This window comes from Cryptomeria japonica, chromosome 2 (assembly GCF_030272615.1).
Source record: "Cryptomeria japonica chromosome 2, Sugi_1.0, whole genome shotgun sequence".
NCBI classification, from domain to species: Eukaryota; Viridiplantae; Streptophyta; class Pinopsida; order Cupressales; family Cupressaceae; genus Cryptomeria; species Cryptomeria japonica.
In genome coordinates this window covers 676,125,829-676,140,295 of record NC_081406.1, presented here as the reverse complement: position 1 = coordinate 676,140,295, position 14,467 = coordinate 676,125,829, and the positions used below count along the sequence as shown (strand labels likewise).

Sequence of the window (14,467 nt, the reverse complement as noted above, 5' to 3'; positions counted from 1 at the left end):
CATTTGATATCTTTACTTTGTTTGCATATTGATGAACACTTGAGTGAATGGTTTGTTAAATCAGCTTAGAAGATTGTTTGAGTAGTTACCGGTACAGTTTTGTGAAGTGTTGCAGATTTGTTTTATTACTGATTCACCCCCCCCCCCAGTAATAACCGAATCCTCATAATAACACCACATTCATCACAACATAGTCATTTTGGCGATTCCAATCATCTATCGTCAATTTTGCATGAAGATCTACACCTTGAGAGATAGCCATGGGATTCTAGGTAGGAATACCTTTCTAGAGTAGTTGCAAGGTCAAATCAAACCATTAACAACATCCTAGGCGGTTCAAAGATGTAGTTGGCGTGAACAGATAAAATTGTTAAAATTTGATGAAGGTCGAGAGGTCAAAAAATGAGTTGCGAGGATTTAGTGTGGAACTAGACCTAGGAGGTCGAGTTAATGATGGAAATTTGAAGGTCTAACATAAATCTGCATAAAGGGTGCAGAAAGGGACAAAGGAAGGAGTATGGAGAAATGTGGAAAAAGGACATGGAAGTGGACATGATGACTAGTTAATGAAGTGGAGATTCAAACATCTAGTGAAAGTCCACAAGAAAGACTAGGATGAAATTGTAGGAGAAGACAAAGGAACCAGAGGTTTGGATGTTCAAAGGTGGGAGAGAATCTCGTAGGAGGGAATTGGAGATGGTGTTAGAAAAGTTTGCAAAATGGGATGAGGGGAGTGGATGAAGTGAAGGTGGAAAGTGTCTGGATCCACTTCAAAAGTCCACAAAAAGAGAGAGATGGGAGATTTGAGAAAACAAAGGAGATTTGGACCTTTGGAAGAGAAGGGAGGTTCAAAACACCATCAAGATTCTACAAAAAAGGAGAAAATAGAGGGGAATGAAAGGGTTGAAGAGCATGAAGAACTTTGTGGTGATGTCATGCAGGAATGGAGGTAGGAACATGATACTAGACATGCAAGAAATGTCCAATAGTCTAAGGAAAGTCCACAACTTCACAGAAATAGAGGATAATGACCAAAACACTCCCAAATTTGAAGCTTCCTTAGATTTTTCACACCTTACAGCATTAGACAAGGATAAAAGAAACAACACTTAGGCACATTTCACCAAGAAGGGGAAGTGAGGGTGAGGCACATTAGAAAGTTTCTCACACAAGTTATTGCTGATGGATAAAATGATGCCTACTTTACAAAGGGGCCGGGGCTGAAGCAAAAATTAGCACTATTAGATTGAGTCCCAACAAGGTCTTTTATCAAGTTTTCTCCACAGATAATGTCTTTCGATGTCTTGCTTGCTTGGGGTTCTTCTGTTACAGTGTACTTTTCATATTTTGTAAAGTCTCTGCTTATTCTTAGTCTCTCAGCGAAGCATGCTTTATTTTGCATTACAGGGTTCCTGGGTTTTTGTAAATTTTCCTTTTCAAAAATAACTTTTATCATTTATCAAACATAATAATTTTATATTGAAGAACTTGATGATATCACAGATTTCCCTTTCTCCTAATTTTCTAGGAACTTCCTTTAATACAGTTAATGAGTTGTAGACCTAATCAGGACTGTAACAAAAGGTGTTCCACAAGGTTTTGATTTTTCCTAATTTGGCTACGAAAGAATTATTCACTGCATCATTGTTTGTGATATATCACAGGCATTTCCTTCCATTAACAATAGCATTGAATACAACCAGGTTGCTACTGGGAACATCAAGTTTCTTCACAAGGGAGATATGTATGCATGCCATAAAGTTTAAGTCTTGTCTAAGGAAATCATGCATCCTAGATGAAATTAGCCCGCTTGCAATGTAATGAGGAGTGTAACATAATGTTGTTCCACAAGATTTTGTTATTTCCCAATTTGGCTGCAAAATAATCATTCACTGCATCATTGTTCATGATATGCATGACAAGTCCTTTTATAAAAAATAGCCTTTGAATACAACCAGGTTGCTACTAGGAACATCAAATCGCTTCATTAGGGAGATTTGTCATTCATGCATGCCATACAGTTTAAGTCTTGTCTAAGGAAATCATGCGTTTTAGAGGAAATTGGCCTGCTTGCAATATAATCACAAGTTTCCCAGATATTCTTTGAGGCTTCTATACATTATTGATCTTTGTCATGTGAATTACAAACGCTCATAGTAAATACCAACCTCTAAACAAACATTTAATCTGTAGGAAGGAGGGATTAAATACCTGGAACTCACCAATCCCTGGATACTTCCATCCATGTCTTTCTGGATATGAGGGATATCTTAATTCTCCAGAAGCACCTAGCCCAATCTCTATCACAGAGATGGCACCATCTACAAAAAGGTCATCAAACTCCATTCGGAAGCTTCTCATATAATCAAAATAAACCTACAACAGAAGGACAATTAAGTTCAAATAGTGTCTAGGACATAATGATGCCTCTTTCATTATTGCTTTACTAAAGAGAAATAGCATGGAGTAAGAAACTTACGAACATATATTCAAGCAGTAACATACTTTTTGAGGAAAACATGTATACTTTTTGAGGAAAAACATGTCTCTCTTTGACTACAACATGAATAGAGGACCTTTCAGCCTCCTGAGGGGTTGTTAATCAGCACTTAAAATAGAGCCCTTTATTGGCATCCATCAATTAATTAAAGCATTTTCTGAATCTAAAATGCCTATAACTTCAAAACAGTAAAATGATTAAGATTTTTTTTTTGGCTCACATACACAATATGCACATGGTTTCATTGAATTGCTTTCAAAGACCAGAGTATACAATTCAAAAAGGAACGAACTATTTGACAAAAAATTATAATATTCAGAAAATATGAATATATTTGCCATAAATTAATAAAATTTTGAAGCTTAACAATCTACAGTGCAGTGAAATGATATATTCGAAATAGAAGAATTGCTATGTCTTCATGTATTATCATAGAATTAATATAAGTTAAAAAATCGAGTTTAACTTTAACTTCTCAATCTTATTCTTCGATATTAATAGATAATTTAAAATGGAAAAAAAAATAACAATACAAAACAAGTCATCATAGTACATTTAAAATTTGGTGTTCACAAGACTGAAAGTTCAAAGTTGAAAGAAAATAAAAACGACAAATCTAAAGATTCATATCAAATTATTTTTTTATCAAACAAAATCATAAATCATAAAATACCATTCAAATTCCAAACATCAAAATAATAATTTCATCTATACAATAAATACTAAAAAGAAAAAATATAAGACCAACAAATAACATATAAAAAACATGGAGGGAGTATAGCTTATGCTGACATATGCACTATTTGCACTTCAAATTTGACTCAAGGCTAAAACATCATACACGGAAATATTACCATCTCTCTCAAGATCCTTTCTTTGATTAAACATGCTCAGGGCCACCCTCTGCTGAAAATTTACACAATCATCAACCAATGTCACATGTTTGGGATCAACAGCCCAAGATGTGGTAGGTGCCTCGAAACACTCTGAGAGTCTGAAGTATATAGTATTCCTTTGAATATGGAGTACAGACACAAGTCACTATGAACTCCAATCAACTTGTGTTCTCGTAGAGGCAAGTTAGTTTTTAGTGATAGAATTGATAAAGTTATTAGGCTAGTTCCTCTCAATCACAAGTTTTCTAAGTTTGGGGGTTTTATTTCCACATAATGCCCGCCACTCGATCAGGTTCCATTGTGTCAAACCTGCATTGAGTTTAGTGAAAAGGTCATCGAGTTCAATAAATTGAAGTCCCTAACATACATATTTTTAATAGCATTGCAAAATCCTTGACTTACATCTATTCAAATATAATTTTGGTTTTACTGCATCAGTTGCTATGCACAAGGGTATGTTTCTACAATCCTATATAAGATTAAATGATGGGTCTCATCATCTCATTACAGTGAGAAGTGTAACTAAAATGGCAGCAAGGGGTAGATTATAATGGAGTATCTGTTCACAAAATACCCTTAGCATCAATTTGACAACCTTTTACACATCACATCAATAATTAGTAATTAAATATAATATTTAAATTATATCTTTTACACTATTTTATTTTAAGATTTTTGTAATGTCCCTTTTATATATATATATATGGACTGCTTTAAACATTTCAGTACATTATTATTATTCGCAAATTAATATTAAAAAATTATCCACAAATTATTATTAATAATATGGTATTATTAGTATGGACATTACACATTATTATTAATGGAACTATTTAATATGAGCATTACATATATCAAAACTTGTTTATTACCAATGAAGCATATGCATTGATATGTAGTTAATACTTTGATTTTGGAAGGACACGATCCAAGGGATACTCCACAAGGAGACATGTCATCTTTGAAGGAACATGGCTGGTCAAAGATTTTAAATATCTCTGACCTCCTCCAGCATACCACAGGGAAGGGGAAGTAAAGAGAGGAGAATACGGGAATAGTAAGGAAGGAAAGGAAATCTGACTGTTATCATCAGTCATCACACAGCACAGCCAATATTACTAACACACGGGAGGTAAGAAAAAGTGAATACGGGCAGAAAGGAAAAGAGATATGCGGCCCCCTTGGTATGGGTATAAAGAGGGTTAGAAAATTCTTACAATGGTGTTTTACATTATTAATATAACTTAATTTTGGAATACAATTAACACTACTAATACACATTAATATGGTTAATACAATAATACGGTTAGTATATTACAAAGTGATAATATAATAAGGTGCTAATATAATATGATACACAGTTAATACTGTTAATGTATTACAATATAATGATAATAAAATCTGATACAATATTTCTAAATAGTGTTGACAATATTTGCTTCTGGATTGCACTGTGTAATTTTTTTCATCAAACGTTTCAGATCAAACAACATGTTCCATCATCAGGATGAAAGCACAATAGTTAGAGAGCAGAATTGGGAAGGTAGCAGCAGACTAAACACAATAAATAGATGCAGGCGGAGGAGGCAAGGAAAGACAAAAAATATAAGTAACATAAAATAGTGACTAATAATATAACACAATATAATGTTCTTAGTGACACTGTGAATATCAATCTGATAAACGGGCTCAGCAAATACCAATTACTGTCATAATTTGTACATTGATGTCTTCATCACTTATATTATATACTAAATATATACACAATGGTGAAGGAGGGTGTGAGAGCATTGCTCTAGAGGGGTACAGTGCATGAGCATCCTTCTAGATAAGCCACCTCGAAGTGGGACGAGATGAGCCCATAGAGGCCAAAGGAGTACAAAGGGTATGGTCTTTGGGTCTAGGAATAGATGGTTTCTAAGGCACTCTCCGCAATCTTTCCCCTCTTCTCCACCATGGCTCACAAATACAAGAAGTGAAATCATTAAGATATTAGGATGATGACTAGATGAGGGTTAGAGGCACCTTATTGTAGCTCCCCTACTATCTCCACATGGATCAATTGTTGAAGTGAATCAATCATAAGAGGTGAGAGATTGATATGATGGAGGGGGGCAATTTAAAGCCCTCACTAGGTATGTGTTGTGACGTATTCACACATCGCCCCATTGCAAATGGGGGCCCCCACTTTTTGCTTTTTGGGGTTAGCCCTTTTGGTTTTGTTGTTAGTTGTTTTAGTGTCTTAGCCTTTGCATTGAAGGGATTGAGTCAGGTGGATCTCCTCAAGTGGTCAGGTCAATTGAGTGATTAGGGGTTATTTAGATCATTCCTAGGGTGTTTTTTGTGTACTATCCGATCGCACTTCAAGTTGCTAAATCAAACCTTGGTTGAATGGATAATGTCCTCCTAGGTCCCATCCCTTACATCAAGGACAAAGTGAATACGCCTTAAGAAGTCTGGAATGTCATCCTGATCCTCAAATGTCCTGAAATTTGGCTAAGTCTGGAATGTCATCCTAATCCTGAAATTTTACTAAGTTTGGAAAATTGAAGAATCCTCCAAAAACTAGATTTTGCATTATAACTCCTGGAGGTCCGAAACCACTCTCAAACATACTTAAATGTTATATTTTGTATATGAATCCTGACGGAGAGACTAACATGTCAAATTTCGCTCCTGACCCTTCCAAAGGGTCCACAACGAATTTCCTTATATCTCCCTTCTTGGTCCTAATTTGCCTCATAAACCTTATCCCTATGGTGTGGTTGAGAGAGTATTGATGTGTGAAACAAAGTGAAGTGATGAAAAGTGAAGGATTTGAGAATAATTGCAAATTTCGCTCCTAACCCTTCCAAAGGGTCCAGAGCGAAATTTTTCTAAGCTCCTGACCCTTCCAAAGGGTCTAGAGTGAAATCCTCCAAATGACTTATTTCTTCACTAGGGACATCAGATGATGGACATACATGGCAAGGAAGGGATTCAAAAAAGACAAGTCTAAAGCAAGCTAAGTGAAAAAGGATGAGAATTGAACCAAAAACATCAATTTCGCTCCTGACCCTTCCAAAGGGTCCAGAGTGAAATTTTTCTAAGCTCCTGATCCTTCCAAAGGGTCCAGAGCGAAATTTCCTAAAACCTCTATTTTCTCATTGTTGAGACTAAGATCTTGGTTCCTATAGCGTAGTTGAGGGAAGATTGATGTATTCTTGCCTTGAGAAGTGATTTGAGGCAAAGAGATGATGAAATTTGAGCTAAAATGCAAATTTCGCTCCTGACCCTTCCAAAGGGTCCAGAGCGATTTTTTCTTGAGGCCTGTACCTTGCCCAAGGTCCAAAGCAAAATCCTTCTTTTAGGCCATTTTGGGGGTCAAATAAGTGATGTCTTCATGAGAGAGGGATCGAAAGGTGAAAAACAATGCAAATTGAAGTGAAAGGAAGAAATTCGCTCCTAACCCTTCCAATGGTTCCAGAGTGAATCTCATTATAGGGCCTGTCCTTGGTGACGGTCCTGAGCGAAATTCATCTTAATGCCTTCTTGTTGATGATTTAAGGTAAGAAATATCATGTTAGAATGAATATATCATGTACTCTTAATCATCTCTTGTTTGTTTTGCAAGTCAGCAAAATCAAGATGGAGGAAGATCAGGTCAGGACAAGGGCGACCTCTTCAAGTTTCATCATCATCAAGGACACTTCAAATGCGTGGAGAAAGGACTCAGGGTGCTTCTAAGTTGAAGGACTTCAAGTGTTCAAGGAGTTGCAAGCAATGGAGTTAACCATCCTCAAAGACCTCATTCTACCACATGGAGAAACCACAGGATGCCAAAAGAAAGATCTTATAAACATTTCAAGGCGATATGAGATGATAGAAAAGAAAGAAAGACTTGACCGTGAAGAGGCTTCATCAAACATAGGGGAGTCAAGGAGAGGTACATTATTCATCGAGTACATCAAGGCCAGAGGAGGATCAACCGAGGTCAGTGCAAAGATACATTGAAGAAGCAGATAGTTTCAAAATAGTTAATCAAAGTTAGCTTCTCAGCATCACCAAATTGAGTATCAAAAGAGATATGAGCAAGTACCAGACAAGGTGGCATCCCAGTCACTATTCCTCCAGTCAAATAGTTCCACATCAGCATGTCTAGATGCAATGTACCTGACTCAACAATGATGACACAAACTTCAAGGTACCTACCCCTGCTTCCTATTGGTTCTCAAATTTTGAATGTAATTTTCTCATTGGCTAAAGGAGTTTGTTGTAACAAACCCTAATTAGGGTTTTCATCTTGTAATCCTAGCCATTGATTGTATATCAATCAGAGCCATCGAATTGTAAAGAGCTCCTTATATAAAGCTCTGGCTCTTCATTTGCAAAGGTTAATAGTTGGTTAATAGAAGTTAGAATGGTTAATAGCTAAGAGTTAGTAGCTAGAATAGTGTTGATGTGTGATTTAGGCACATAACATTACAGAATAAATTACCAAGATAATTTACCCTTTCTTGAACAAAATCACCTCAGATGCTAAGAATGAGATCAGCTAAAATGATTCCAAGGTTTCTACATGTCAGGTCTTGACGAGTGGGTAACTCAATGGTCGATGTGAATTGTTGTGTTCACTTGGGGACCTACGCAAATGTTTAGATTATCATGAATGATGCGGAATAGGTGTGCTGACAACTTAAGATTTATCAATATGGCTCTAAATTTACTTCTGGCTAAAAAATGGGCAAAAGGAATAGGGTTCAGGAAATCTATTCTAAGCCTAGGAATGTAGGAAATGATGAATTGATCTAGTGGAATCAAACCAGGCAAGGTCTCACAATCAGGTATTGACACAAGCTTAGTGCAATCGTCTAAGGTATACTCAAAGATTTTCAGGCTATCACCATCAAACGTTGACACCATCCAAGTTGATGCTTGTCAAGGGACGTGTAATAGTTGAAGTTAAGCTTACTTAAATTCCAGTTGACTACACAAGGCGCACTTACTAGCGGCAAGAGGCTAGTGGTATGGATTAAGGATTCCACACAAATGAATTCAACAATTCTTCCACTCAATCTAACATACATAAAAATAAATTCTAAACTAAAATTCTAATCTAACTTGGAGGAATTGAGAACCATGAATGCAAATACAACACTTGAAGAGCAAAATCACCAACAATTGAACAATGATTATGATTCAAATAGCTGCAGCATATACCAACAATTCTACAAAAACTCTCTCTTACAAATGAGAGACAAGGAGGCATATATAGTCTCTTACAAAATGGATGGCCCAGATTGATACAAGATCAACGACCAAGATCATGCCAACAACATCCTAGAATTGCCTTAATTAGGGTTTACATCAAAAATGGTGCCACCAACATATGGCCCAATGAAAAGATACCTAGTCATCAAATAGGGAATCTTCTAGAAGATTCCTCTCTCTCTCTCTCTCTCTCTCTCTCTCTCTCTCTCTCCTAGCATACTCCAAGAATCTAGCCAATACTGAATCTAACTCCTCCATGGAAATGCTAGGCAAGGTATCCTGTTGTAAATCAATCACGTCCAGTGAATCCGTGCAAGCATCCAAAGTGTTCTCCCATTCTGGCATGAGCTTCTACGAACTATGAACATGAATGAACAAAGAGACCAAGTCGTCTATCTGACTCTTCTTCAAAGAGTCCAACTGGCAAAATACATAAATTTCATCTTGTCTCTTAATTCGACTAAGTGTAAACCACTAGCATCACTAGCATCACTAACATCAACACCCAATAATTCCTCAATCGAGGCAAGGATCTTCATCTGAATGTCCTAAATCAATCCCTCCATCTCCATACAACTCGATTAGGCGTTCTCATAAGTTGATTTCTTCATGGCTAATGAACAATACCAGCCATGGAAATCGAATCTGTCTCCGCTATGCACAATGATCTCGCTGACCAAGGTGGAATTAGGAATCTTCTTCAAAGCCTGGAGGCGTGGAATAGTCTTGTCTTGAATAGGCCGGAATTCTTCCCAAACTCCCTCCAAATACTGGATTCTGAATGCGAGCCCTGTGGTCCTATCATATTCATGGACAAACTAAGCAAGGAAATCATCTACCTGCTTTCTTGTATTCTCAATCCACTTTTCCACCTCCGAGAGTGTACCTCTCGCTGCCTCATAGTGTGAATGCATTCCATGGTCAACTGCAATAGGGGAAATAAGGGTGGGATCTTCACGCCTTATCCCTACAATATACTCTCTAAGTCTAATATTCTCTTCTTTGTACCTTTCTTTCTCCGCAATTTCTCTGTCTAACCTTGCATCGATTGCCTTGAGGTTTTCACCAACCTCCTAAAATTCTTGCTTTCTGGATGTACGACCAAGGGCAACTGAAGTGATCTGGAAATCCATAGGAGTAGCAATGTCCGCTGTCACGCTTGCAATAGGAACAACAATCTGCGCAATCCGCATTCCTGTCTCATCTCTAGCTATGTGCGACAAAATCTCTGCTCTCCGCTCTCTTGGGCTCTTTCTCCTTAACACTCCTAGCTAGGTAGTCATCAATGTCGTCAATAGGCTGTACCTCTATCATTTGTTTACTTTTCTCCATACTTCTCATCAGCCATTCAAGAATAGCGGCCATCTCCATACCATCATCGAGACATATTTCTCAATCAAGTCCTCTCAATGCCAAGATAACATCATCATCAAAATTATTCCTGGTCCAATCATATACCTCATTTCCCAAACTAACCTCCAAAAGGACAATAGGGGATCCCGGCTGATCATCATTCTCATTAGGAGGTGCAGATGTCGCTGTGGCATTAAATTCCTGAGTATTCCCTGGTAGTATCACTGTGTTGGAACACCGCTGAGTCTCCTTGTTCTGTTCTGTTGCTTCAATCACTTCGATTGATGAGACACTGAGAGGGGGTGAAGGAATGATAAGTGGAGGAATGATAGTCTTCTGTTTCTTCTTCACCTCCTCAATCTTCTTCCCTCTGGCCTTGACTTCTCCTGGCGTGTTCTTCCTTCTCTTGGGAGCTTGACTCTCTTCGTTTGCATGAATCTTGACATCATTGACAGTCCTCTGATCATCCTCGGAAGTAGACTCTTCCAACTTCATCCTTTCATAAGTGAAGGGAACACCCATATCAACTAACTTATTCATTTGTATATCTACCCATGCACGGGAGAAACTCAAGACCTCTCTCATCAATATATTCAGGTCAATCTCTTCTAACTCTGACCAATTAGGCAATAGGATTGCCTTCTTCATTTCACTCTCATATTGTGGATGTGTATGATCTCTGTCATCTAACATTTGATCAGGAATGAGGAAAAGTCCACACTTCCTCATAAAATCCACTGACATTCTAGACCACATTCTTCTCTTCACTGTTTGCTCGTCCATCAGGTTAGCCCAATAATCTTCTATGTCAACTTTGTGAATGAACTTCTCTCCCCTGATCCTTCCAACTTTCTTGTCTGGATCGAATCTTTCTCTTTTCTCGTATGTAGCAAAACGATAGAATGCAAGCTCCTCACCCGCAGTGCTGGCGGCTATGGCAGACTGGCAAACCTCTGATGTCTTCCCAACTGAAATAGGGAATGTCATGCTTATCCTGTGCTTCTCTCTCTGAATGACATCGAACTCTAGAAGTTGTCTCACTACTTCCAACAAGATCATTTTGTCGGTCGGATACCTAGGAAGTCTGTAGGGTTCGGATTGAAACCCATGGATCCTAAGGTACGTGAAAGTGAGAAACTGAATATACCACGATCCATATTTTTCTAGTAACTCTGTTGCCTCCTTGGACAATCTTCTGTGGATTCCACCTTGCAGCATCCGTGTGATATACATAGTGAATGCATCATTCACTCTCTTATAGTCTTCAATTCTATACATGCTCAGCTGGGGGTAGCATTCATGACTCCTGAATTGTCCTTGCCCATTCCCGACTTCACCTTTGCATATTAATCCTCTATATGAAACAAACCATGCAAGCAGGTATACTAGGTAGGAAGTCATGGCGAATGACTTGGACCGCTCTACATTCCTCAGCTGAAAGTCCAGATTGTCACTTATAATCTTAGACCAATTTACTAATGTTCCTCTAAGACAATCTTGGATGAAGTAGAACATCCATCCATTGAATATTGCTCCCTGCGGCATCCCCATCACTCTGTTGAGTAGGAATATTAAATCGCTATACTCCTCGAAGTCTACACACATGAGTGTCTTGGGAGCCTTGGAATGATGAGACCTAGGCTCAATCATCCACTCTTTGTTTATCAAATTCTTGCATACACCCATCTTCTTCGTGTATCTTTCTTCATATTCATCCTTGGTCACATCCTTCATGTCTGTTCCGTGTGGAATCTCGAACACCTCTGCAATAACATCCTCAACAATAGCATCCTCAGCAAGGTAGGCAATGACAACGCCCTTAGGAGTTTTGATCATTCTCGTGAGCGGATCGTAACATCGTGCACACTCCAAGATAAGCTCCCTACACTGTATGGACTGTGGAAATCCAACAGCATGAAAAATACCACTCTTCATAATGTTCGCATATGCTGGGGAAGGAACTTGATCTCCGACTCCGAACATCCACCGTTGCATCTGGTCGAAGTCTAGGAAATGCATGTTTGTATCTGTGATCTCCTTCCATCTAGATGAAATCTTAAGCTCTGGATAAAATCCAGTCTCCAACATCTTCAACAGTTCTTTCCTTTCCTTATATCCAAACTTCGACATCGCACCTGTACAAAGCTTGAAGTTAGACTTAGGAAAATAAATAATGCTCTTAATAAAATTCCCAACTTTCTAAAGATTTTAGCTAATTAGAGCACGGAGTCAAGAAAATAATCCATACACTTGGTAAATTTTGACAATTAGATTCAAAGCGTGACAATGCTAGGGCATGAAAACCCTCTATAAAATTCATTAATACCTCCTTATGCTTAGAAAATATGCAAGCTAAAATGCAAAGGAGTATACCAGATTAATGATGACTAAGGAAAGGTGTGAAAGATTGTGTTTTCACACAAAGTATGTCTGAAGACACCTTCCGCAGTCAACAATGGAGGTCAACAATTCTAAAGACAGCCTGAAAATCAGACTTTTAAAACATGTAATCTTCAAAAATATGCATAAATTCAATAAAAATCAGTTTTAATGATGAAAACAATTACATTCAGGAATGTAAGTGTGGCTAGTAAAAAAATAAATTTCTGAGGACAAGTCTGAAAATTGATTACTTCAAACTTACTAGCACCTTGCAAAGTAGTTAAAAATCCCAGAAAATGATGGAAAATAGCTAAGGAATCAGCTCCAAGCAAAATCGCCAAAGTGGTTAGGTGGCTGGAAATGAAAATTTCTGAGGACAACCACCTAACAATGGAGTTTTCAGACCTGCAATAGCGATAAAATGGTCTGAAAATGGACAAAAAACTCCACAAAACACCTCCAAATGCAAATCGCTTAAGTTGGAATTGGCTGGGCAAAGAAGATTGAAGTCTGAAAATTAATGGGCAGCCATTAATGGAAGTCAAATCTGAAGACAAACCTCAGATCTGAAGCGAATCAGCAAGCTGGGAATGATGGCAGCCACCAAATATGCATGAAAATCACCAAAATATGGCACCAAACCTCTCCAAAACCAAAATCGAAATTTCTCCAACTATAGCACCATTTTTAAAATTCCGAAAATGTCATTAATGGCAGCTTGGATCTGCAACAATGGAGGTTGAACAACAAGCAAAAAATGGAGGAGAAAATCGCCAACTTTCCAAACACAAAAAGCTCCTCCTTTCACCAAAAATCGCCAAGTTTGAAAAAATCGCCAAACTTGGAAAAATCGAAAATTTGGAAATGGTCTACGATGGCAGCAAGGGAATGGATCAACAAGCTGGAAAAAAATGGAGGAGAAATGAATCCCCAACCCAAAACTTCACTTTAGCACTTTGCCAAAATTTGCCAATAAGGGAGAAAAATTGCCTTTCATGGAGACACCTAGCAGATTTAATAATAAAATAATGCTGGAAAACTCCTCTCTTATACTTGCTTTTACCTCACACTTTCACCACACAAGCAATGTGGGATAAAACACTTGCTTAAATACTTGTTTGGTAAAAAACTAACTTGCTTCTAGAAGGTTAAAATATTAAATGTTTATTGCAAGTTATTTAATTTTTGCTTTTAAAATTTTAAATAATCATTAATCATTATTTAAAAGCAATTAAATGGGGCTCACTTATTAAATATTTCAATTTTAAATCAAAATTGAGCCTCCAGGGGAAAATTGAATTTCCCTTTAAAAATCATTAAAGTGTCAAAAATTTTCCCATAAGGGAAAATCGATCCTAGCTTGGATAAAAATCCATGCAAAAAACTTCATCAAAATGCACATAAAACACTCCAGGGGAAAATCGATGGCAGTCTGAACATAAAATCCACACCCCAAATTCACTTTACTTGCAAAAAACACTCCCTGGTGGAAAATCGACCTCTGTCTGGATGAAAATCCGGACTTAAAACTCATCAAAATGCTCTCAGTGGAAAATCGACTTGGGTCTGGACTGAGAGTTTGCACAAAAATCCGCACTAACTCGTCATAAAACATCCTGGTGGAAAATCAACCTAGGCATGGAATCATCCTCAACGTTGTCCGCACTATAGTCTGCACTCCTGGTGGAAAATCGATGGCAGTCTCGAAAAATCCTGACACTTAGCCAAATTTTAGCACTTCCAGGGGAAAATCGATCCAGGTATAGATAAACAGTGGTGGAAAATCATAGCCAGTATGGATTTCAGGGGAAACCCATGTGTAGTGTGGATTTTGAGTGGGGGAAAAGGGTGGGTAGTCTAGAATATGGAGGCAAAAGCACCTCTAGCATGGAATTTGACCCTCTAACCCTTGGAATATGGATTTCCCTTAGGAATTTGACAATTTAACCACTCAAAATCACTTAGAAACTTCAAATTTAGATTGGACAGGCAAATTTTCCAAAATATTGAGCGAAACGCTAGGAAAATATTGGGATAAAGTGCAAAATCAATTTAAATAATACCTTAAGAGCGAGAAAACAACTCC

General features: G+C 37.7%; 1 protein-coding gene across 3 annotated transcripts in view; it reads right to left on the bottom strand.

The window, feature by feature from the left end:
* Positions 1-14,467, bottom strand: part of LOC131060599 (beta-amylase 2, chloroplastic) — a 110,968-nt gene that overhangs the window by 39,833 nt on the left and 56,668 nt on the right. For all 3 annotated transcript variants that reach the window (XM_057993895.2, XM_057993894.2, XM_057993892.2), the window contains exon 6: positions 2,212-2,376. In XM_057993895.2, the coding sequence (XP_057849878.1) occupies positions 2,212-2,376 (165 nt within the window). The remainder of the gene's footprint in view (positions 1-2,211; positions 2,377-14,467) is intronic.